Source organism: Sinocyclocheilus grahami, unplaced genomic scaffold (assembly GCF_001515645.1).
Source record: "Sinocyclocheilus grahami isolate Dianchi unplaced genomic scaffold, SAMN03320097.WGS_v1.1 scaffold17.1, whole genome shotgun sequence".
In the NCBI taxonomy this organism is placed as follows: Eukaryota; Metazoa; Chordata; class Actinopteri; order Cypriniformes; family Cyprinidae; genus Sinocyclocheilus; species Sinocyclocheilus grahami.
The window spans coordinates 6,339,003-6,362,692 of NW_015505196.1; the positions used below are offsets into that span (position 1 = coordinate 6,339,003).

The 23,690-nt window shown below is 36.2% G+C and overlaps 1 protein-coding gene and 1 long non-coding RNA gene across 3 annotated transcripts in view; both read right to left on the bottom strand.

Annotated features, from left to right (window-relative positions):
• Positions 1–22,164, bottom strand: part of LOC107551907 (glutamate receptor ionotropic, NMDA 2B-like) — a 96,510-nt gene extending 74,346 nt beyond the window's left edge. For both annotated transcript variants that reach the window (XM_016233689.1, XM_016233681.1), the window contains exon 1: positions 21,551–22,164. In XM_016233689.1, coding sequence (XP_016089175.1) covers positions 21,551–22,144 — 594 coding nt within the window. In that variant the 5' untranslated portion in view covers positions 22,145–22,164. The remainder of the gene's footprint in view (positions 1–21,550) is intronic.
• LOC107551917 (uncharacterized) lies at positions 1,856–3,024 on the bottom strand. Its single transcript, XR_001604820.1, has 3 exons — positions 2,919–3,024; positions 2,070–2,072; positions 1,856–1,867 (listed from the first exon to the last, which is right to left on the bottom strand). It is a non-coding gene; the product is annotated as an uncharacterized lncRNA (long non-coding RNA).
• Positions 22,165–23,690: the final 1,526 nt, after the last annotated feature.

Below are 23,690 nucleotides of genomic sequence, written 5' to 3' on the forward strand. Positions count from 1 at the left end.
AACCCTGCCACTGTATTATGGACTGTTCTACATTCGCCATCTCTCCTATTGTTTTCTATCATCTCAAGTATCCTAATCTCTTTTTCCTCTTCCCATTAATTCATCAGTCAGCCCATGCCTCCTTCTTCACCATATACTTCTTCACATTTCTCTTCCACTCCCTCTTTCATGACAAGTCACTTTCTCTGTCTGCCATTCTCCGTCTCTCTATCTCTGGCAGCCCTGTGCTTAGTATTTCACACAAATTTTCCTCCACTTCCCAAGTTCTCCTCTTCGATTCATCTCGCTTCCGTCATTCCCTTCCTTGTCACTTACTCGTTATTCCTTACAGGCTAGTTTCCTCTTCAAATCTCTCTCTCTCTCGCTGTAGTACATATTAGCTACAACATCAAACCTGTTTTAGCTCATTTGTACTGGCTACCCAGTAAGTACACAATTACAGACTGATTTTAAAGATCTTCTGTTGGTTTAAAATAATTTAATTATTTGGCACCCTCATGCAAATCAGACTGTCTGTCAAAAAATCTTCCAAATCATCGTTGATTTTTCAGGAATACAGTTATGCAAACCAGAGATCACTGGAAGAATTTGTGTAAATTTTTGCTACATCCATTTTTGGTAGATCACAGATCTGGAAATAAGACTGTGAGCATTTACTTTTTTAATATTAAAATTATTATTATTTAATGATATTAAATAATAAAAAGACATTAAAAACTAATTCTCATTATTTATTCTTCCTGATTTTCACTACGTTTTCCATTCAAGTGACACCTTTATTGTTTTCTTAGTTCTTTTTTTTCATAGATTAATAGAACACACAAACAATTGGTGTAGAATTTACTTGATAAAAGCTTGGAAAATTTTTCACTCAGAAATTGCTAATAAAGTTCACAAATAATTACAAAGAAACAGTAACTCGTTGAATTAGATGTGAAATTAAAAGCAGAAAATAGTATTATAAAATACTAAGAAATACTAAAACAGTATTAGGTAAAACACCAATACTCTTTGTTTTATATACACTTCTTAATTTTATTTAAGAATAAATAAATAAATAGTTAGTTAGTAGTAGTAGTACATTTACTCAATTAGGAGATGCTTTTTCCAAAGTGACTTCAAAATGAGTAAGATTAGACTAAAATTACTAAAAATGGGGGGAAATTATTATACAAAAGTAGCAGTATTGGTAATGCAGGTTGGTAACACTTTACTTTAAGCCTTTATGTATAATGCATTATAAAGGGTTATTAAAGGGTATAATGCATTATAATTATTCTATATATTATTTATTATAATTATCTATATATTATTTATTATATGTAATACATTATATCTTGTCGTAAATAATTATAACTGAATTTAAAATGCATATTGTAACAACAAACTGATAAGTGTTATAATGTATTAATAACTGTGGTTACCGTCATTCATGAGACTGTACAATGCATTATAAGGTGCATTACAAGGCTTAGTTAATGCATTATAGATCAAATATATATGGTATCAATTTATCAAAGTATTTATTATTATTATAGTATTATATTATTAATATTATAGCAGTAATATGGTGTTAATTCAGATCTAAACAAAACTGTCTGAGCTGTACAGTGTTACTTAACACCTGCAGCATTTAGCACAGCATAACCAATCTCTCTTCCTCTCTCACTAACCCTCTTCTTACAGCTGTTATACTCTGCTACTCTCCTTATCTCGCCACTTCAGTTTCTTTCTTTTCTTTTTCTTTTTTTTGAGGTAGATAATTATTTCTTTAACTCTCCCTTCAAGGAAGTCCATCTCACTTCCTCACTCTCCCTCTCAGTTTATCTCTCTGCGCTATATATTTTATTTGAATTTGAATATCTTTCTGCTCTGACACTTCCTGACTAGGGACAGCTGCACTGTCAGTAACAGTAACAGGAGGGAGAGAGAGAGAGAGAGAGAGAAGGAAGGGTGTGTATATGGAGAGATTTCTAATTCAAAGAGACATGCAGTGTTTCCGTGGCAACGTGGTTTCCATCGTTACGTTCTAGCTAAAGATGCCATTAGAGTGAAAAAATACTCCCCACACACTCACAGACACAAACACAATCTGAAACACATATATGCACATTCAAATGCTAACAGACAAATGCACATACAAACCCTCTAAACAAAAATAAAGAGATAAACATGAAGCAATTCAAAACTGCACATTTCTGAAGAAAATTATGGTGTTTGCCCATGAAAATCTCACTGACATGATGCCAGGCTGTTATGGGCAGTTGCCAGGGCATTGCTATGTGATTTCTAGTGTTCAGGGAGGTTGCTTACTGGCCCAAGTCAAACAAGCCCTATGATATTCTGGACGCTCTTTCAATGTAAGGTCCTATGAAGAAGTTTTATTTGTTCCCAAATTCATTTTTTTCCATTTAAATTTTTCTAGACTCTGTTTTAATGGTTAAATTAAATTGTATTCATCAAAAAGCGTGTCCAATTAATTGAAATCATGAAACTTACAATATAAATTAATTAAAAATAATTTATTAAAATGTTAAGAAAAGTTAAATTTTTGATGCCCTGTGAAATATGTTTTTTTTTCTCAAATTCAGTTTTCTACTAATTTTCTGGATTCCATTTTAATGTTTTCATTAAATATTAATAATCAAAAGCCTCTCTAATTAATTGATTTTATATAAAAAATATATTATTTTATTTATTTCTCTTTTTTTCCAGAAATTGTGTATTTATGTGTTGTGTATTTACATTTTTCTCCTAAATTAATTCTAGTAAATAAGTTTTCTGGTAAATATTCCTTTAAAAATAATGTTTTAATAATAATTGAATTAGTAGTAGTAGCACATTACAATACGTAATATTTCTGTCACAGTTTCTTCAAGTTAAACCAAACTTTTATTCTGACTGGTTGCTGTGAAGACTTTATGTTTGTATATGGTATGATGATAGTTTTTCTCAAAAGAAACGGTAAATGCTCATGAAGTGTGTCTCATGTACTCATTTATTAAGGCATCAGAGGCTGAAAACACAGCGAGCATCACACAATCCTGCATGTTCTGCATGTCTATGAATGGCACAAATGTGCAGTTTAGTTTACTACATAGTGTACATACTGAATGTATGTAGTAAACGAAACCACGCGTCTGCACCATTCATAGACGCACAGAACAGGCAGGATTCATATTTAAAAGGTATTTTTGTTGCTTAATATTCACAGACAGTAGTCCATATCACGTTTCAATTTAAGTGTACTAACCGACTTTTTAAAAATTTGGCAAAATCCGTGACATTCCACGTTATACAGTAAATTCCGTTTTTATGACTGGATTCCGTGATTCCATATGCGTGGAAAAAAAAGATGAGATTGAAGAATATTTTTATTTTATTTGGGTTTGATGTCATTTTGGACCTTTGTTTTGGAACTTTCATTATATGTACAAAAACAGTGGAAACATTCTTCAAAATATCTTCTTTTGTGTTCCACAGAAGAAAGAAATGCATACACATTAGGACAGACATGAAGATGAATAAATGATAAAAATTCAGCCTGCACAACCATAGATTCCCATAATGCGTGTTGCTGACAGCAGTATAGATATTCCATTTTTATAGGGTTTGTTCTTGAATGCAGCGCTGGTATGTATGACCTCAGTGTTAGGTTGACCACAGCAATCCCTCTGCATGCATTCATATCCTGCTTTTATGCATATATGAATATAATTCAGGAACAGAGCTCATATGAAAACAACAGCTGAGATACGGTTATGTCATTTATCACGCCACTGTTCCTCAGCCAACACAACGACAAGTTCCCACGCCTAACATCCTTATCCAGGCGAGCCTGTGTGGTGGGTCTTTACAACTGTGCTGTCAATCACAGTTCAACAACGCTGTGTGCTTACAGTGCAGTTTGTAGATTAATAAACAAAATGGGGATACATTACTGCAGTTCCTGGCTTGAAAATGGGAACGGATAGTGAAATCTAACTGTAAATTGTATGAGCCAAACCCTTCGATAGATAGATAGATAGACAGACAGACAGACAGACAGACAGACAGACTCTGAAAAATCCTGGGTTATTTTTTAACCCAAATGCTGGGTTGAGCCTTTTGGGTCATTTTTTTCAGTGTTTGGGTAGTTTTTGTGTTACCCAGCTCCTGGGTCAAATGTAACAACCCATTGTTTGGGTAGTTTTTTAGTGTTACCCAGCTCCTGGGTCAGACATAACAACCCAATGTTTGGGTAGTTTTTGTATAACTCAGATCCTGGGTCAGACGTAACCCAGCGGTTGAGTTATTTATCGCAGGGATTGTGCCTTCTCTTCTGGAGAGAACTGTTCTAAGCGCCATCGAATTGATGCATTTCTTCGTTAAAATACAGGTTTGTGTACATTTTATTTTATATATAAAATCGTTACTGTGTTGTATATCGTTCAGTTTCATGCAGAGCAACATACAGGCGTGCGGTGTGAATCACCTAACGTTGGTCTTATCGCGTGATGGAAAAGCCTGATACTCTGCATAAAATAAACAATTGTATTCATAAAGATACAGAATACAAATACTTTGGATGTTAAAATACTTCCTCAGAGCTGTTTATGGTTTGTTTTTGGACAGGTTATGAAGGCAGTGGCAGTATAGTTACTATAGTTACAGTATAGTCTCAGCCATGAGTAGTTCCCCACCGAACACAACTCCAGCTCGGGCATGAGAACCAGCACCGTTACGGTGGAAACAGAATAACAGACTGGTCGTTTACACGTGAATTACTTCAGTTTAATTTTTTATATTTACTTTTAATGTTTGTTAAACGAGTTTAAATAGGCAATATGTATATACATAAAAAGATAAACAATGCTGTAAATGATAAATAAAGGAAAATAAAGGAAATTATCATGCAAACCAGTGGTTGTGTGGAGTATTTTACAAAAGTTTAATGGATTTAAGTTAATCTGTAAACATTATTTCATATATAAAGTAAAAAATAAGCTATATTACAATAAAAATGAATCAACCCATTAGCTGGGTTAAATCAACCCATTATGATGGGTTAAATATACAACCCAATTTGCTGGGTAAAATTAACCCCATATGTGTTCTGTCCTATATTTACCCAGCCCTTGGGTTAATAACAACCCAAATTGGGTTGTTTTTAACCCAGTGTTTTTTAGAGTGTAGATAGCTAAATAACTATGTCTTCACTGTATGTATAACAACCTGAATTGGAACTGAAATTGAAAAACTGTTTTTTTCTCATTTTATAAAAGCAAACTGCTTCTTGCTGTGCATCTGTAAACATTATTTCATATATAAAGTAAAAAATAAGCTATATTACAATAAAAATGAATCAACCCATTAGCTGGGTTAAATCAAACCATTATGATGGGTTAAATATACAACCCAATTTGCTGGGTAAAATTAACCCCATATGTGTTCTGTCCTATATTTACCCAGCCCTTGGGTTAATAACAACCCAAATTGGGTTGTTTTTAACCCAGTGTTTTTTAGAGTGTAGATAGCTAAATAACTATGTCTTCACTGTATGTATAACAACCTGAATTGGAACTGAAATTGAAAAACTGTTTTTTTCTCATTTTATAAAAGCAAACTGCTTCTTGCTGTGCCTAATAACATCCATTAACTGTGGTATAAAACACTGTAATGCACAGCATCTCATGTTTTTTTGCTTTATTATATACAGTACCTGCTCTTTTGTATTTGTGTGTGCAATGAACAAGAGTGTGTTTTGGGGCTTAGTTTATTGCTATTCAGTGTGTTGTTTTGTCCGGTCTGATTGCATGTTCTCTGTGGTCAGTGTGGATTGTGTGTGTGTGTGTGTGTGTGTGTGTGTGTGTGTGTGTGTGTGTGTGTGTGTGTGTGTGTGTGTGTGTGTGTGTGAGAGAGAGAGAGAGAGAGAGAGAGAGAGAGAGAGAGAGAGAGAGAACTGTCTGTCCAATTAAGCAGCTGCCTCTCTCTCACCCTGAACAAAAGAGCAAGGTGTGTTGTTGGGTGTGTGTGTGTGGGTGTGTGTGTGAGAGAGAGAGAGAGAGAGAGAGAGAGAGAGAGAGAGAGAGAGAGAGAACTGTCTGTCCAATTAAGCAGCTGCCTCTCTCTCACCCTGAACAAAAGAGCAAGGAGCTAAATGGTGACACACACACACACACACACACTTTGACAGAAGCACTTTGATCTTACAGTGCCCTAACAAACACAAACAAACAGAGTCAGAAACTGACAGGACCTTTCGAAACCAAAGTCACCCAATACCATTTGTGCATTTAGACTTGTGTAAAGTATCTGGTGTGATTGTCACAATGACAAAAATCACACTCACAACCTGATGTGATCTTTATATCGCAGAAAGGTAGAACATACACACACGTGCGCACAGACCTTGTGATCTTTGGCATGCCTGGTGTCTTCATATTTTCCCCTTTGATCTCTCAGACACTCTCACACTTGGACTCCTGTGTTCTCTGAGGAGAGCTTTACACACACACACACACACACACATCCACAAAGGACGGCACTCTAGCACTTCCAAGTGACATCAAGAAACACCAAATGATAAAAGGAGAAAGAGTTAGACACCAAGAAAGAGAGAGAGGTTCTGCATAATCTATGCATCCATGGTGCTTTAGTATAATAAGGGTGAATAAAGAATTCCACAAGCCTGTCAACTACAAAGGACCAGAGGAGAGAAGAAGAGATAAAAAAGAGCAGAAGAGAAAGGAGAGGAGAGGAGAGAAGAGGAGAGAAGAGGAGAGGAGAAGAGAAGAGAAGAGAAGAGAAGAGAAGAGAAGAGAAGAGAAGAGAAGAGAAGAGAAGAGAAGAGAAGAGAAGAGAAGAGAAGAGAAGAGAAGAGAAGAGAGAAATTATATGATACGTTATATGATACAATATGATACAATACAATGGACCCTATCATACACCTGGTGCAATGAAGCGCCAGGCGCGACGCAAGTGTTTTTTGCTAGTTTCAGCCCAATGCAGTTGTCATTTTCACATCCTGCGCCACGTTGTTTAAATAGCAAATGCATTTGCGCCCATTTGTGCGCTCATGGGCGTGCTGGTCTGAAAACGAGGTGTGTTCAGGCGCATTGTTGGTGCGTTGCTATTTTGATATTTTGAGGCAAATTAAATAGACTGCACCATTGACCAACAAAAACCTGGTCTAAAGTCTGTCACAATATTTTTTCTTTGTTATTTAAAGAGCATGTTAGTAATATGCGCCTATAGATTGGTGCACAACGCGTGTACACTTTGCTTATTACACACACAGGGACGCACAGCAGCACACAAACATTTTTAAAAATTAACAATTTAATTCCGCCATGTAAATAGCGAACCCACCATGGCGCAAGTGCAACTGGCTTTTAAAGGGGATGGGAGATGACACTCTGATTGGTTTATGGCACGTTATGCACATATTACATTATAAACACACCCATTATTCATTAAGAGAATAGGGACAACCCTTTTAGACCATGCGCTGGGCGCGCCGACCATTTTTCCCGTTGTTAAACTAGCAAAAGTGGATTCGGACACGCCCTAAGTGCACTTGCGCCGTGCGCTTTAGACCATGCGCTTAGATCGTTAAAATAGGGCCCAATATGATGCAACACAGCAGCACACAAACATTTTTAAAAATTAACAATTTAATTCCGCCATGTAAATAGCGAACCCACCATGGCGCAAGTGCAACTGGCTTTTAAAGGGGATGGGAGATGACACTCTGATTGGTTTATGGCACGTTATGCACATATTACATTATAAACACACCCATTATTCATTAAGAGAATAGGGACAACCCTTTTAGACCATGCGCTGGGCGCGCCGACCATTTTTCCCGTTGTTAAACTAGCAAAAGTGGATTCGGACACGCCCTAAGTGCACTTGCGCCGTGCGCTTTAGACCATGCGCTTAGATCGTTAAAATAGGGCCCAATATGATGCAAGAGAAGCAAAATAAAGAGTCAAGATGAGACAAGAAAAGTGGAGAAACACGAGTTGAGTTGAAAAGAGACAAGAAGAGAGAAAGTGAGACAATACAAAAAAAAATGGACAAGAGAGAAGGCAAGCTGAGAGGAGAAATAACAATACGAGCCAAGAAGAGAGATAAGGAGAAAAGTCAAGATGAGACAAAACAAGTTAAGAAAACACAAGATGAGACATGAAGATGCAAGACATGAGACAAAACAAAATGAAAAAGACAAGACAATACCCAGAAAATGGAGAAGAGACACAGTAAGTGACGAAGAGAAATACAGTATATCAAAAAGAAGCAAGACAAGACAAGACTAGTGGAGAAAGCATAAGATGAGACAGAAAAGAAGAGAGGAGAAGAGACAAAATAAAAAATGAAGCAAAGAGAGGATTCGAAACAAAAAGAAAAATGGAGAAGATACAAGGAGAATGGAGAAGTTAAAAGAGAAGAAAAACAAAAAAATTAGTAGCAGAGAGTCAAGATGAGATAATACAAGAAAGTGGAGAAGCGACCAGGTAAGACAAGGCTAGATGAGAAGAAATAAAAGAAGCAAAGATAAGAGTCAAGACGTAATGAAACATGACAAGAAGAGAAAAGACGAGGTGAGACAAGAAGAGAAGACACAAGGAAAGGCAAGACAAAGAGAGAAAAGTCGAGCCAAAACAAGATTAGAAAAGTGGACAAGACAAATAAGACAGAGAAGAGAACAGAAGAGAGAATCTGAGACAAGGAGAGAAAAGAAGAGCAGAGTCAAGATCTAGAAGAGAGAGAAGAAACAAGAAGAGTTGAGACAAGCAAAGATGAGAATAGTAGATACAAGGTGAGTCAAAGAGAGAAAAGACCAGATGGAGACGCAAACCAAATAGATGAGACAAAATATGAGATGAGGACGAGAAAAGAGCAGAAAAGACCAGCTTAAATGAAATTAGAAGCGAAGACACAATTCAAAGTACAGTTTAATGTTAATATGGCTGAACAGTTTTGAATCAGACCCATTTTTCTTACCCTATACCTTCCTCTGTCTTTAAAAAAGGTTTTTGTTCCTCAAGTCAAGGGACTAAACATTCATAAACGCCGTGATGAGAGCCAGTAGAAAGAGGAAAAAAGCTAAATTAAGAAAATCATTCAGGAGACAGAGAGAGAGACTGCATGAGCTCTGTTGAGGCTTTGCTCAGCACCTGAGTGCAGCACAGGGTTTTCTTGAGACTTCCAGGCTTTATCTCCATAAAACTGATCGGCAGAACACTATAGCCTAGCAAACCCCAGTGTGTGTGCTTGTTTGTCTGTGTATCCGTGCGCTCTCACTTACAGCACGCACAAGTCTAACACCACCAGCCCGTATGAGGATTAGACCCAAGCTCACTAGCAACAGTCCATACGTGCACATCCACACTCGCCTCCAATACAGCTGAGCTGACTCCATGGGATGAATAACCCGCTCATCCATTTTGGCCTTCACCTCTCAGCGCTCACAAGCGCCTTATTGCTCCCCACCGCAACAGCTGGGAAACAATGACGATGGTTTAATACCAGGAGCTTATGGACAGGATCTAATCAACAGCCTAATCACAGAGAACAATAGCGCAGTCTCTATCTCCCCAATGCAGAATATGTATTCGGGCCGAAAGACAATGCATTTCACTGGCTAGACAGACACAGAAAACTCACTTTATTAGCCTATGTTGGAGACACGACAAAACTATTTGTGTGTGCAATTTAAATTGTCGCTATGAAGAGGCACAGTATAGCGGAACAATTCCAACTTCTAAATTCCAATGGTTTGGGTTCAAGTTAAGCTGTAATCACACATTTGTGGCATACAGGGTTTATGCGCAACAGACTTCCGTATTCTGTTAACCAGGTCTCGTCGCTTCCGGTTCAAGCGTTTTGCATATGCTTAGTTAAATATGAAACAATTTTACTCAAGATGCCTTCAAAGTAGATACCAATGATGATCATAACCAATGTCCATCACATATGCGGACTGATATCTAAAAGTTTTTTTTATTTTTATTCTTTTCACATTTAGATATAAAAATTGAATAAAACGTCAACAATAAAAACAGCTAGCTAGTTTAACTGATTATCTTAAAAGTATATAGATATCGTTATTATTTAATACGGCTGTTAACACGTTCTCCGACAAGCGGAAGCAATGAGACCTGTTTTCCGGGTTTGGTCAGGTGATGTTCGACTTATACCCTATTTAGATAATACCAGAAATGTAACATTTGGACTCGTACCTCAAAACAAGAAATCAATGAGGTTACAGTAAGTTAGTTACAATGGAAGTACATGGGGCAAACTTATTTTGTAAGTTACAAAAAAGCAAACTTTACAAAACGCTGAGTGTCTGTGAGCTCAGTTTTTGCAGTGTGTTCTGCGCCGCTGACACTATTCAGAGCCCGTCGGCAGCTTTTTGGTCGATTGAGCATGTTGAATGCTCTGATTGTCTGTTCAGTTTAGTGAACCTGCACAAGAGAAGAAAAGCGCACGTGATGAAAGCGAGCGAATGATGAAGTCAAGAGGGCAACATGATCAACATGATTAATTGTAGGCAAGGGCTGCTTTGTTTACGATTTGTATATCCACAGTCTTCGTTTCCGTTTTTCTTTTTTAATGACAAATATAGCCTACTGCCACCTACTGGCACAGACTCTGACGCAAGCGTAAAAATATACGTGCTAGTTGGCATTTGTCTATATTTAAGCGCAACTTTTTGGCCCAGATGTATAAATGCAAGGTGACAGAGTCAGCTTTTGTTGCTAGTTTTTTTATGTTCGTTTGCTGTGTCACAGACTTAAGGTCTTGTGGTAAACCTTTTTGAAACAGTGAGTATTTCATTTTAGTCTGTGTATTTAATCGTTTGTATCCAAATATTCAATCTTACAACTTTGTTGTTATGATGTGATGCCATAAAGCAGGTAAATATGATCATTTTTGCACAATAATCACAAGGTTACCACAGAAACATGACAATCTGTAAAACGCTGGAACAAATTCCACTCACAGCAATTTAAATCTATAATGGATGACTATAGTTTATCGCCCTAGAAATATATCTTTCTAACTAATGATCATATATATATATTTTTTATTTTTTTACTTGAACACTCCTTTAAGGATGGCTGTGGCCACACTGAGGCTTTAAAATAGTGTTTAACTTTTATTACGTACCACACTGTACAATTCCCTCCACTTCACCCATGTAAAGCCTCCCATCTGAGCCGAGATCTTTGAAGAGTGCGTGTTTAATGTGCTCTTAGCCTGACCGCAACCTCTGATGCTTGCTTTGCCCTTTCAATAACTCACAAACTGTGTTCCAATTCACAGGGTCCCTATGCAGTGCTTACTGCTCCCTGTACTGACCAGTTCACTTCACTCAACAAAACTGCCTCATTTGGCACCCTGCAACACCAGCAAACAATGAGATGCACAGACTAGAGGTCTTAAATATAAATGGCCATACTTTAAAATGTGCCTACATACATTCAATGCCTTTATGTATATTAAATATATGTGCATTTTTTTTATAAATAAATACATAGGTCTACATAAATACATCCATGTGTGTGTGTGTGTATGTATATATATATTTAAATTATATTAAAAATAATTAACCATTAAAAGTTCATTTATAATATGTAATCATAATGCATCCATAACCCTGCCCCCTTTTTTACAAATGAACAGCATAGAAACCAAGTGAATGAAAACACCAGACCCTCAACTCTTTTTCACTGAGTGTCACTGACCAAAATTCACATAGTACTGCAGTTGTACACAATGAATGGTGACTGAATTTCATGTAAAGCAATATATCGATGTACGCTTGTTCCCTATACCGACTAAATATATATGCAGAGCAATTGAAACGTTCCTATTCTGAATCTCCTCTTCTGCCTTTTCCCGACTCCCTCGTTGTCTTTCTCTCCCGCATTCCTTCCACATATATATAGAAATGTATGTAGCAGCGGTTGCCATGCCAACCAATGCAGCCCACAGAGTGTGTTTGGAGTTGGGGTGGGGTAGAGAAAGACAGAAAGAGAGAGATAGAGCGTGTAAAAGTAATTATTAAGAAAAAGACAGGGTTGAAAACACTCCTCAATCCCCTCTATTTAACCACCACCTCCTGTGGCATGTCACACATCTCTCTCGTTCATTCACATGCATGCTTTCACTCCCCCATCTGTGCTTGGGCTCTTTTATATTCTCTCTTTCTACATCGAATTGTCCTATAACACTTCTTTTTCACCCTCTTCATCTTTCTGTGATCATCCCCTAATGCTGCATCTCTCCAAAAGTCACGTTTCTTATGTTTCAATCTGTTCTTTGTCTTTTTGAATGCCTCCATTTAGATGTAAGCGTGTTGTAACTGCATGTTGAGTGCCTTCCTCTTCCTCTTCCTCTGTTTCACACCCACGTGTTTCATTTTAAAACAGTCCCCTTTTTCTTTCCTCTCACTCTCTCCCACTCTAGTCTTTTTCTACCTCCCTCTCTAGCTGTCATATTCATCCTCCCTTCTCGCCATCCATTCTTGCTTTTTTTCCAGTAGCATTCACTCGTTCGGCAGCCGTTTGTTCAGTGTTCTTGCATTCAGACTTAGAGATGATCTAAAGAACTGCTTTGAATGCTGCATTTGATGGTTCTGGAAATTTGTTGGTCTGGGAACACACTGAAAATCTGGGATTCAAATACTGTTTTAAACCTAGAAATACCTAGAAATGAATGAGCCGGTGTTCTTTGGATTGCTCTAAATTCATTCTGGAGTACGTTTATCAGATTTTGCTCAGAATTGTGATGTAAATGCAGCTCAAGTGCTGCTGCCATTATAGCAAAAAGGAGACAAATACAAAGGCATTCACAAATTACTCAAATTGCCACGACAATAATATAATGTCTGCCAAAAATGCCATTCTTTTATTCCGATTTATTAATCAAAAGTGACAGTAAAAAAAAAATCTATTTCAAATAAAAGCTGTTCTTTTAAACGTTCTATTCATCAAAGAATCCTAAAAAATATATATACATATATATCACAGTCTCCACAAATATATTAAACCGCACAAAATAAGAAGAAAATGTTTCTTGAGCAGTAAATTGGCATATTAGAATGATTTCTGAAGGATCATGTGACACTGGAGACTGGAGTAATTATTAAAATATATTAAAATAGAACATTTTAAATTGTAATAATATTTCACAATATGACTGTTTTATTGTATTTTTGATCAAATAAATGCAGTCTTATTGAAAGGCTTCTTTTAACCAATCTTACCAACCCCAAACATTTGAACGGCAAATGTTTTATTTATGAGTTTATTTGTAATTATTTCTAATATTAAAGAGGAAAGTCGTTACTTTAGTTTTTTTTTTATTTTGTACTATTTTCTTCTAGGTTTAAACGATGAGTCAAAGTCACTGGATGTGATATAGACGTGCACTATAGTGCTTTTCTACATTAGCGATGTGTCATAACTACTGTATTCATGGCAGTGTGTGACACCACATCTTTTCAAACAGTGAGAAACAGCACATTGAAACATGGGTCACAAGTGTTCGCTCGCAAGGTGCAAATGTGAAAGTGTTGCGCGGCTTCCCCAGCGATGCTGACAGAGCAACAGGCTTTCAATCAATAACCGACACTTCTGAAGTGTTTGTGTGCAACAAGGGTTTTTTACGGCAGAGCATCTAGATTTATGAAGAGGGGGACTGGAGGATCATTTGAAACAAGACACTGATAGTTTAGACTTTAAAAACACTATCCATTAGTGAGTCCACCACTGAAAATACTTACATTTTTTTGCATTTATATAATTAAATTCAGGGGTGGGGGGGGTTTATAAGCATAAGCATAAGTACAATGTTGAAATTGAAAATTAATATTAATTCATTTTAAAATGTAGAGTTTGTTTCTTCATCAGAACAGATTTGGAGAAATGTAGCATTACATCACTTGCTCAGCAATGGATCCTCTGCAGTGAATGGGTGCCGTCAGAATGAGAGTTCAAACAGCTGATAAAAACATCACAATAATTAACAACTAATCCACACGTCTACAGTTCATCAATTAAAGTCTTGTGAAGTGAAAAGCTGTGTGTTTATAAGAAACATCATGTGACACTGGAGACTGGAGTAATTATTAAAATATATTAAAATAGAACATTTTAAATTGTAATAATATTTCACAATATGACTGTTTTATTGTATTTTTGATCAAATAAATGCAGTCTTATTGAAAGGCTTCTTTTAACCAATCTTACCAACCCCAAACATTTGAACGGCAAATGTTTTATTTATGAGTTTATTTGTAATTATTTCTAATATTAAAGAGGAAAGTCGTTACTTTAGTTTTTTTTTTATTTTGTACTATTTTCTTCTAGGTTTAAACGATGAGTCAAAGTCACTGGATGTGATATAGACGTGCACTATAGTGCTTTTCTACATTAGCGATGTGTCATAACTACTGTATTCATGGCAGTGTGTGACACCACATCTTTTCAAACAGTGAGAAACAGCACATTGAAACATGGGTCACAAGTGTTCGCTCGCAAGGTGCAAATGTGAAAGTGTTGCGCGGCTTCCCCAGCGATGCTGACAGAGCAACAGGCTTTCAATCAATAACCGACACTTCTGAAGTGTTTGTGTGCAACAAGGGTTTTTTACGGCAGAGCATCTAGATTTATGAAGAGGGGGACTGGAGGATCATTTGAAACAAGACACTGATAGTTTAGACTTTAAAAACACTATCCATTAGTGAGTCCACCACTGAAAATACTTACATTTTTTTGCATTTATATAATTAAATTCAGGGGTGGGGGGGGTTTATAAGCATAAGCATAAGTACAATGTTGAAATTGAAAATTAATATTAATTCATTTTAAAATGTAGAGTTTGTTTCTTCATCAGAACAGATTTGGAGAAATGTAGCATTACATCACTTGCTCAGCAATGGATCCTCTGCAGTGAATGGGTGCCGTCAGAATGAGAGTTCAAACAGCTGATAAAAACATCACAATAATTAACAACTAATCCACACGTCTACAGTTCATCAATTAAAGTCTTGTGAAGTGAAAAGCTGTGTGTTTATAAGAAACAAATCCATCATAAAGATAGTTTTAACTTCAAATAGTTGGTTTCAGCCTAAATATGAGTCCTCTGTACATAACATTGCTTTCTCCAGTGAAAAAGTCATCTCGTCTGAATCAGGAGAGAAATATGCAGAGATTAAGCACCATTTACTAGTGCAAACAGTCAAAATAAATATGTTGGTGGATTTTGATGTGAGAGGAAAATACACTGATAAAAATGATTTTGTGGTGAAGTAAATACTAAATAAAAACAAATGTAATTTCTACATTAAATAATTTAGTTCAGGCAAGAATTAAAACAATTCAAGTAAATTCTATATTAATACTCAATTTAAGCTTGTAGAAATTAAAGTGTAAACTTATATGTATATTTTACTTGGAATTGTTTGTTATGTTCACAAGGATTCTTTAAGTAAATATCAAAGTTATGATCCCGTATTTCCCATCATGCACTGGGGCATGAATAATTCAAAAGGTTAAATTTTTCACTGTTTTCGAGTTGTATTTACTGTTTTATGGTTGCTTTTGTTGTTAGGTTTAGTAACTTACTGTTTTGTGACATCTGGAGTTCATTTTCTACTCAAAATGACCCATTCATACTCAAACACTATTCACTGATTGTTACCGTCATTGTGTATGGTGTACCAAGTATTGAGGTCTCTGTGTTAATTTAAGTAATAGTTATATTCAGTGAGCATATTATCTTAACAGGATAACAAGCTGTCTACTTGCTTATTTACAGCTTTCATTTCACTTAATTCAATACTTAAATTTTACTTAATATATTTCTGTGCGAAAACTTGCTAAAGAAAAAGTAAGTAAATCTAACTTATTGGGGTTTTTTTTCAGTGCAGTAAATTACTGTTATTTAACAGCACACTTTTTTACAGTGATACGCTTTACTTAAGTAAAATTTACAAAGAGTCAATAAAATTTACTGGGAATTCCCAAATAAACTTAACTTAAAAATGTCTATTTAAAGCTACTAATAATTATGGTTAGGCTTTTATTTGTCAAATTTTTGTAAATTTACTAGCCTTTTCTGAGTGAAAATAGATTCCAAGGTTTTTTTCAAGTAAATTCTACTCCAAATTTTTTTCAGTGTAGGAGATGGATTTTTTCACTGGAGGTGTTATTACGGTTTTCAAATTTTGTGGAAATTTTGATGTTTTATCAGCTGTTTGGTCTCTCATTCTGACGGCACCCATTCACTGCAGAGGATCCATTGGTGAGTAAATGATGAAATGCTAAATTTCTCCAAATCTGCGAACTCATCTACATCTTTGATGGCCTGAGGGTGAGTAAATTTAAATTTTTGGGTGAACTATTCCTTTAATGACAGCAGCACTCATGATAAGTTCACATAGGTAATGTCATAAATTTGCTTATTTGATTAGTGGCCGAAAAAATATTATACAATCTAAAATCCTGTATTTCTGATTAACTGATTTTCTTTTCAAATTAAATGTTTAATAATCTTTTTAAATTACTGAATACATTTTTAATAAAAAACAAAAAAGTTTCCTTTTTCATATATATTTTCCATTAATTTCCAAGTTTAAATATAATGTATTAGGTTAGACTGTATCCCAGATTTTCAGGATGAACTAGTGAAACCCGCTGTGTTGTAAATCAATGTTGCAGAATAACAGACTCAAATTATCACAAATGCAAAAATGCATTCATGCGGATTCACAACAACACACACAACACTAACAGATTAAATAAAACATCTGAAAAAAAAGTGGACAGATGTGGCATATAAAAGCATTACAGGCACAAATGACTAAAAATGCAAATGCAGAAGAGAAAGCATATGCTCTCTCTCTCTCTCTCTCTCTCTCTCTCTCTCTCTCTCGATGTGTGTGTGTATCCCAAAGTACACGTGAGTGAATGTGTTGCATGAACCGGTCAGGCAGGTGCATCTGATGAGTGGTTTGACAACACAGTCCCTGTCTAAACTGTCCCAACTATATACAACATGCACATCTAATGCTTCCATGTGCCAGTGAGAGAGGCGTGTGTTCCCATTAAGCATGAAATTAGCAGTGTGGCTGCGCTCGTTAAGTATCCCAGTGCTCCTATGACTCCCCATTAACACTGGGTAAAGCACACGGAACGGATAAGCCAGCGCATCGCTTGCCTAGAGTTAGTAGGGTGGATGGACTCCAAATGATTATGGTGTCAAGGGGTAAAGTCACAGAATTAGAAACAAGTCCTAATATTCCTCATAATGGCTTATGCACGTACACTAGATGTTTTCTCTTTTGTCATTTCTGCATGCATATAATGTAAATCTAAAGATCTCCATCCACTCCACTGCTCTTGGGAAGAAAAAAAGAGTCATAAAACGAAGATAACAGTGCGTTTATGTATGTGTGGTTGGATGGAAAGGCATCGAGCATGGTAAAATGTTTCCACTAATTCAATTAGCCCCTTATCAAGCTCCTCAGTGGCTTACGAGAGGATGTGGCGTGTTTTAACAACCCTACACCAACACTAAAAAGAGCTCCTCTCCTTGTAACAGCCTGCAGATATGGCAAAAAATAGATCTAGAACAAAGAGATTGCTGACAGATGAGTTGTACATTCCCAATGCGTTTAAACAGGATCTATGTACATCTAAAATTAATGGGAGACATAAAAGTCACACAATTAAAAAGTTAGTAATTGTATTTTCCAAGTTCAAGTCAACTCGAGTCCACTTTAGAAGACATGGCCTACTTCAGGTCACACTACAGCATCATGGGAAAAATCATGGGTCATTAGGCAATTAATTCTGGTTGATTTATTAATTAAATAATAGAAAATCATAAACATAATACAAGAACACAGCCCTTAAGTCTAGCTTGATTGTGACTATAGCAGTGTTATTTTAGAATTATTTATATATAATTTACAACAATAAATTATATATACTTTTTAAAATTTCTGTTTTAATTTAATTTTACTTTACATTTTAGTAATTTTGTTGTGCTTTTTATTTGTTTTTAGTTTTTTAGAATTAGCATTAATTTTAATTCAATTTTAATTATTTTAGTATTTCAACTTCAACTTATTTCATTTGGTTGCAAAGGCAATATTTCAAATTTTTGGTCAAGTGTTTTAAATTTAAACTTTTTCATCTCATCCTTTTTTTTCAGCTTTATTTCAATAAAACAATGTTTAATAGTTTTCGTTTTAGTTTTAGTTAATAAAAACACTAGACTACAGACTTGTGATAAGCTTATGATCAATAATATGAAAGTCACTTTTGTCTGTTTAGTGATTTCATCCTCCAAAATAATGTAGTTTTTATGAATTCATATGAATTTCTTCATTTTGATATAAATACAGTACATGATAAATTGTGAATATTCTGAACAATTAATGTAATTTTTTTTAGAACTGGCAGTCCTTGTCTCAAACAGTCCGATATATCTGATATTCTGAGTTGGTCATTAAAATCTTGACTCAAGAGCCCTGAATTAGTCCAAATCCCTGGTGAAAAAGTATCACTTCCTCTGTTCACTTTTTAATTTTCCGTTAATATCAAGCGCAAAAACCCTGTAACAAGATCTTGACACATCTGTAGCCATAAACATCAAAGAAGCACCAATCAGGAAAACTGATCTGAGCTGCATGTTCTTGGAAATATCCTGCAGTGTGAGTTGGATGAATAGTGTCCCTCTTGATAAATATAATGGAACCTGTTCCATTAAAACAAAGGCTGTTCAAGACAGGGGTCATTGATTTACCACCAGCTTTCAGCAGTAATGGCTGCCCCTTTAAACACTCAGAGTGATGTACCGAGTTCCCAAAAACTGCTAAAACAGGTTTCCTTGGGACAGTGTGATTATGCATGCAGCTGTAAAAAGCTTGAGAACATTGTGTTAAATTTTAGGTAATATTTGTTTGCACAGTGTATTTAACACTGCAAGTGTCTGCAGTTATTGTCCTCTTCTGTTTTTCCTTTTCTCCAAGATGACAAAATAAATATACTTAACTCCCTGTTTTTCACTGTGTGGCATTTAAAAAAAAGTCCCTCTGACATTTCCTTCTCTTTCTGCACTTTTCTCCCTCAGTCTCATCTTTATTATTACCTTCTTTCTTATTGGCCAGAAAAAACTGTGTCTTTTGAAAAACAAATCTGCATCGCCATTATTTTCTCTCCCTTTCTTCCACCTCTCTCAAACACAGTCATCTTAATGAAGCACATTGCAGGTACTTAACGACCGCACAGACAGTGCACAGCACTGTGTATTCCATCACATCTGTTTCCAGCAGTTCAGACCTCCACTGACTTAACAGCAGGCTCAAGTCTGTTACACCTGCTACACAACTCTGACCTTGGCGGAAAAGAAAGAGAAAGAGACGAACATGTGGATGTACGTGTATGAATATTCATGTGAGAATGGAAGACGTTGAGGGGAAAAAGAGTAGACAATGTGGCTCTGTTCCAAACCCTAGTGAATCTACTGTCTACACAGGCAGTTACTTTTAAAGCATCCTATTAAAAATGCTCTGAAATGCTCTACATGCACAACTTATGGCAGGACACGATAAGTAACCGTCTTTGTGGGCGGTACAGTGTCTTGTATGATTGGTTCTCTAGTGACCATCATGGTTAAAGTCAATACAGGTCATATCTATGTGAATGGAGAAAGACTTCAATCTTCAGAACTGGAGATTTCAATGGCATACACTTCATTAACATTACATATCAGCAATAAAATCCAAAAATAACATTAACATCAATTTTACTGCATTTTCTCAAATCACTCGAAATAATGGTATTTTTCAGGGTGGTTTAATTCATGCACACACATGTTCTATAGAGACTTCATATACTGTATATACTACTGTACCATTCAAAAGTTTGGGGTCTGTAAGATCTTTTTATGTTTTTGAAAGGTCTCTTATGCTCACCAAGGCTAGTTATTTGATCAAAAATACAGTAAAATAATATTGTGATTACAAAATAAGTTATTGTTTTAATATTTATTCATATTAAATTAAATATATATATATATATATATTTTTTTTTTAACTGCTTTATATTGTAATATATTTTAAAAAAGGAATTAATATTTGTGATGGCAAAGCTGTATTTCAGCAGCCATTACTCCAGTCTTTGTTTCATTACTCCAGTCTTCTTTTTGTTTTACTATTTTCAGGACTCTTTGATTAATAGTTATAAAGACTTAATAAACTTATTTGAACTGGAATTTGTCATTTACAAAGCCTTTACTATCACTTTTGATCAGTTCAGTGCATTCCTTCTGAATAAAAGTAAGAAATTATTTTTAAAAATAAATAAATAAAAATCTTACTGACCCAAAACAAATATTATGTTAGAATAAATATTAACACTTTACAATAAGGACTCATTTGTTAACATTAGTTAAAGGAATAGTTCACCCAAAAATGAAAATTCTGTCATTAATTACTCACCCTCATGTCGTTCTAAACCCGTAAGACCTTCAGTCATCTTCGGAACACAAATTAAGATATTTTTGATTAAATTAGAGAGCTTTCTGACCCTGCATAGACAGCAATGCAACTGACACGTTCAAGGCCCAGAAGGGCAGTAAGGAATCATTAAAATAGTCCAGTGGTTCAACCGTAATTTTATGAAGCTACAAGAATACTTTTTGTACATTAAGAAAACAAAAATAATTACTTTATTCAACAATTTCTTCTCTTTCGTGTCAGTCTTCAATGTGCGTTCATGACAGAAAACTCTCGGATTTCATCAAAAATATCTTAATTTGTGTTCTGAAGATGAATGAAGGTCTTACAGGTTTGGAATGACATGAGGGTGAGTAATTAATGACAGAATTTTCATTTCAAAATACATGTCTTGCACCATTTTGCGCCTGTACTGTTACTAGATTACCAGATTGACATTGACCCTATGCTAATTATCACTACTCTTGATAGATTGCGTTGGTCATTATGGTAATGCACTGGCTGTGTCTGTGTTCTTGTCAGTAGATCATTTGCAGAACTTTCCACTCCCATCTGCTCTTTTATGGAATATCGGTCTCAAACTAAATTGCCTTGTTTAGTAAATCTGTCAGAAAGCTCTCGTATTTCATTAAAATTATTTTAATTTGTTTTCTGAAGATGAACGAAGGTCTTACAGGTTTGGAATGACATGAGGGTGAGCAATTTATGACAGAATTTTCATTTTTGGGTGAAATATCCCTTTAACAAATACAGTTTATTATAAATATTAGTAAAAGTTTAAATTTACATTAAGATTAATAAAAGCTGTATAACTGTTGTTCATAATTAATTTTAAATATTTAACTAATGCAGTCTTATTGTAAAGTGTAAAGTAAATTTACAAGCAATTACATTCTCCTACAAGAAACGTTGGGCATGTGTAGAATCTGGCCAAAGTTTCTTATAGGAGAGCATAATTTGTCCTCATCTTAACCGTTGTACCTCAAATGTCTTTAAATGTCTATGTAGCAGTTGCGTTTGTCATACCTTGGCTGCCATGATCATGGAAGAGCCTCCACGGATGCCCAGGATGGGGATGTGCGTCTGAGCTGAGATGAAGTCCAATATCTGGGCGATGGCCTCCTGATCGGTATCGTCCCCAAACACCACACCCTGGAGCCAGTTCCGCGACATCAAAGCACAGATGCGGTTTATGATACTCTTGGGGTCGGTTTCGTTCATCGTGACCAGTTCGACTTTCGGAGGGAGAGGCACGTGGAGGAAGTCCTCTTTCTCCAGACCTTCAGAGAGGGACCCCTCGCTGGAGTTTCCCACAAGGATCACTGCGATGCTGAGGCCTTGAGCAAACTTTGGTGGCAATGGAGGACCCACTGGATTAACTCCTGGTGGCGGATAATGAGGAGGGCTGATTATCGACTGGCCGCGCTCGCCGCCGCTCATGCCCCCAATGGGCGTCCCGATCCCGCCTCCACGGCGAGACTCGCAGGTGGGGAAGAAGAAGAGAGAGAGGAGAAGGAGAGAGAGGGAGAGGGGCGGTTTGGAGGAAGAAGCCAGGGAGACAAAAGACAGGACGCGACGGTCGGAGAAAGGGGAAGAGGAGAGGTGGAGGCTGACAAGCATGGCGGAGGAGTGAAGATACAGTCCCTGCAGACAGAGAAAGAGAGGAGAGAGAGAGGGAGAGCACTTCAGTTTGGGAGCTGAATTCACAAAATCCACACGATTTGAACTTGACTGGTGAAAGTTGAGTAGCAGTTCGCAAGTAAAACCAACGAGAGACCTGTGGTTTTAAAAAAAGCACGTGTCCTCATATCAAGGGTTTGTCCTCTTCATTATTGACATATGTTAGACAGAAATCACAGAAACATAGGCAGTCTTGGGAAATGAGGTCATTTGCAGCAGTCACACATACTGCACACTGATAACACACACACAGGTTTTTCTAACTAAGGACATATAAATCACTTTTAATATTTATATATAAAGCTAATTAAAATTAGTAGGACAAACCCCAAATCAAATTTTTAGATTAATAAAAATATAGTTAAATTATTTGTACCCTCAAAGGGGTCATGAACTGTGAAACCAAAATTCCCTTGATCTTTTGACATATAAGAGGTCACTGTACTAATAAAACATCCTGCAAGTTTCAGAACTCAAAACTTTGTCATTAGTCTAAAAACAGCTTCTATTGAAGCCAATTGACATGAGGGTGAGTAATTAATGACAGAATTTTCATTTCAAAATACATGTCTTGCACCATTTTGCGCCTGTACTGTTACTAGATTACCAGATTGACATTGACCCTATGCTAATTATCACTACTCTTGATAGATTGCGTTGGTCATTATGGTAATGCACTGGCTGTGTCTGTGTTCTTGTCAGTAGATCATTTGCAGAACTTTCCACTCCCATCTGCTCTTTTATGGAATATCGGTCTCAAACTAAATTGCCTTGTTTAGTAAATCTGTCAGAAAGCTCTCGTATTTCATTAAAATTATTTTAATTTGTTTTCTGAAGATGAACGAAGGTCTTACAGGTTTGGAATGACATGAGGGTGAGCAATTTATGACAGAATTTTCATTTTTGGGTGAAATATCCCTTTAACAAATACAGTTTATTATAAATATTAGTAAAAGTTTAAATTTACATTAAGATTAATAAAAGCTGTATAACTGTTGTTCATAATTAATTTTAAATATTTAACTAATGCAGTCTTATTGTAAAGTGTAAAGTAAATTTACAAGCAATTACATTCTCCTACAAGAAACGTTGGGCATGTGTAGAATCTGGCCAAAGTTTCTTATAGGAGAGCATAATTTGTCCTCATCTTAACCGTTGTACCTCAAATGTCTTTAAATGTCTATGTAGCAGTTGCGTTTGTCATACCTTGGCTGCCATGATCATGGAAGAGCCTCCACGGATGCCCAGGATGGGGATGTGCGTCTGAGCTGAGATGAAGTCCAATATCTGGGCGATGGCCTCCTGATCGGTATCGTCCCCAAACACCACACCCTGGAGCCAGTTCCGCGACATCAAAGCACAGATGCGGTTTATGATACTCTTGGGGTCGGTTTCGTTCATCGTGACCAGTTCGACTTTCGGAGGGAGAGGCACGTGGAGGAAGTCCTCTTTCTCCAGACCTTCAGAGAGGGACACCTCACTGGAG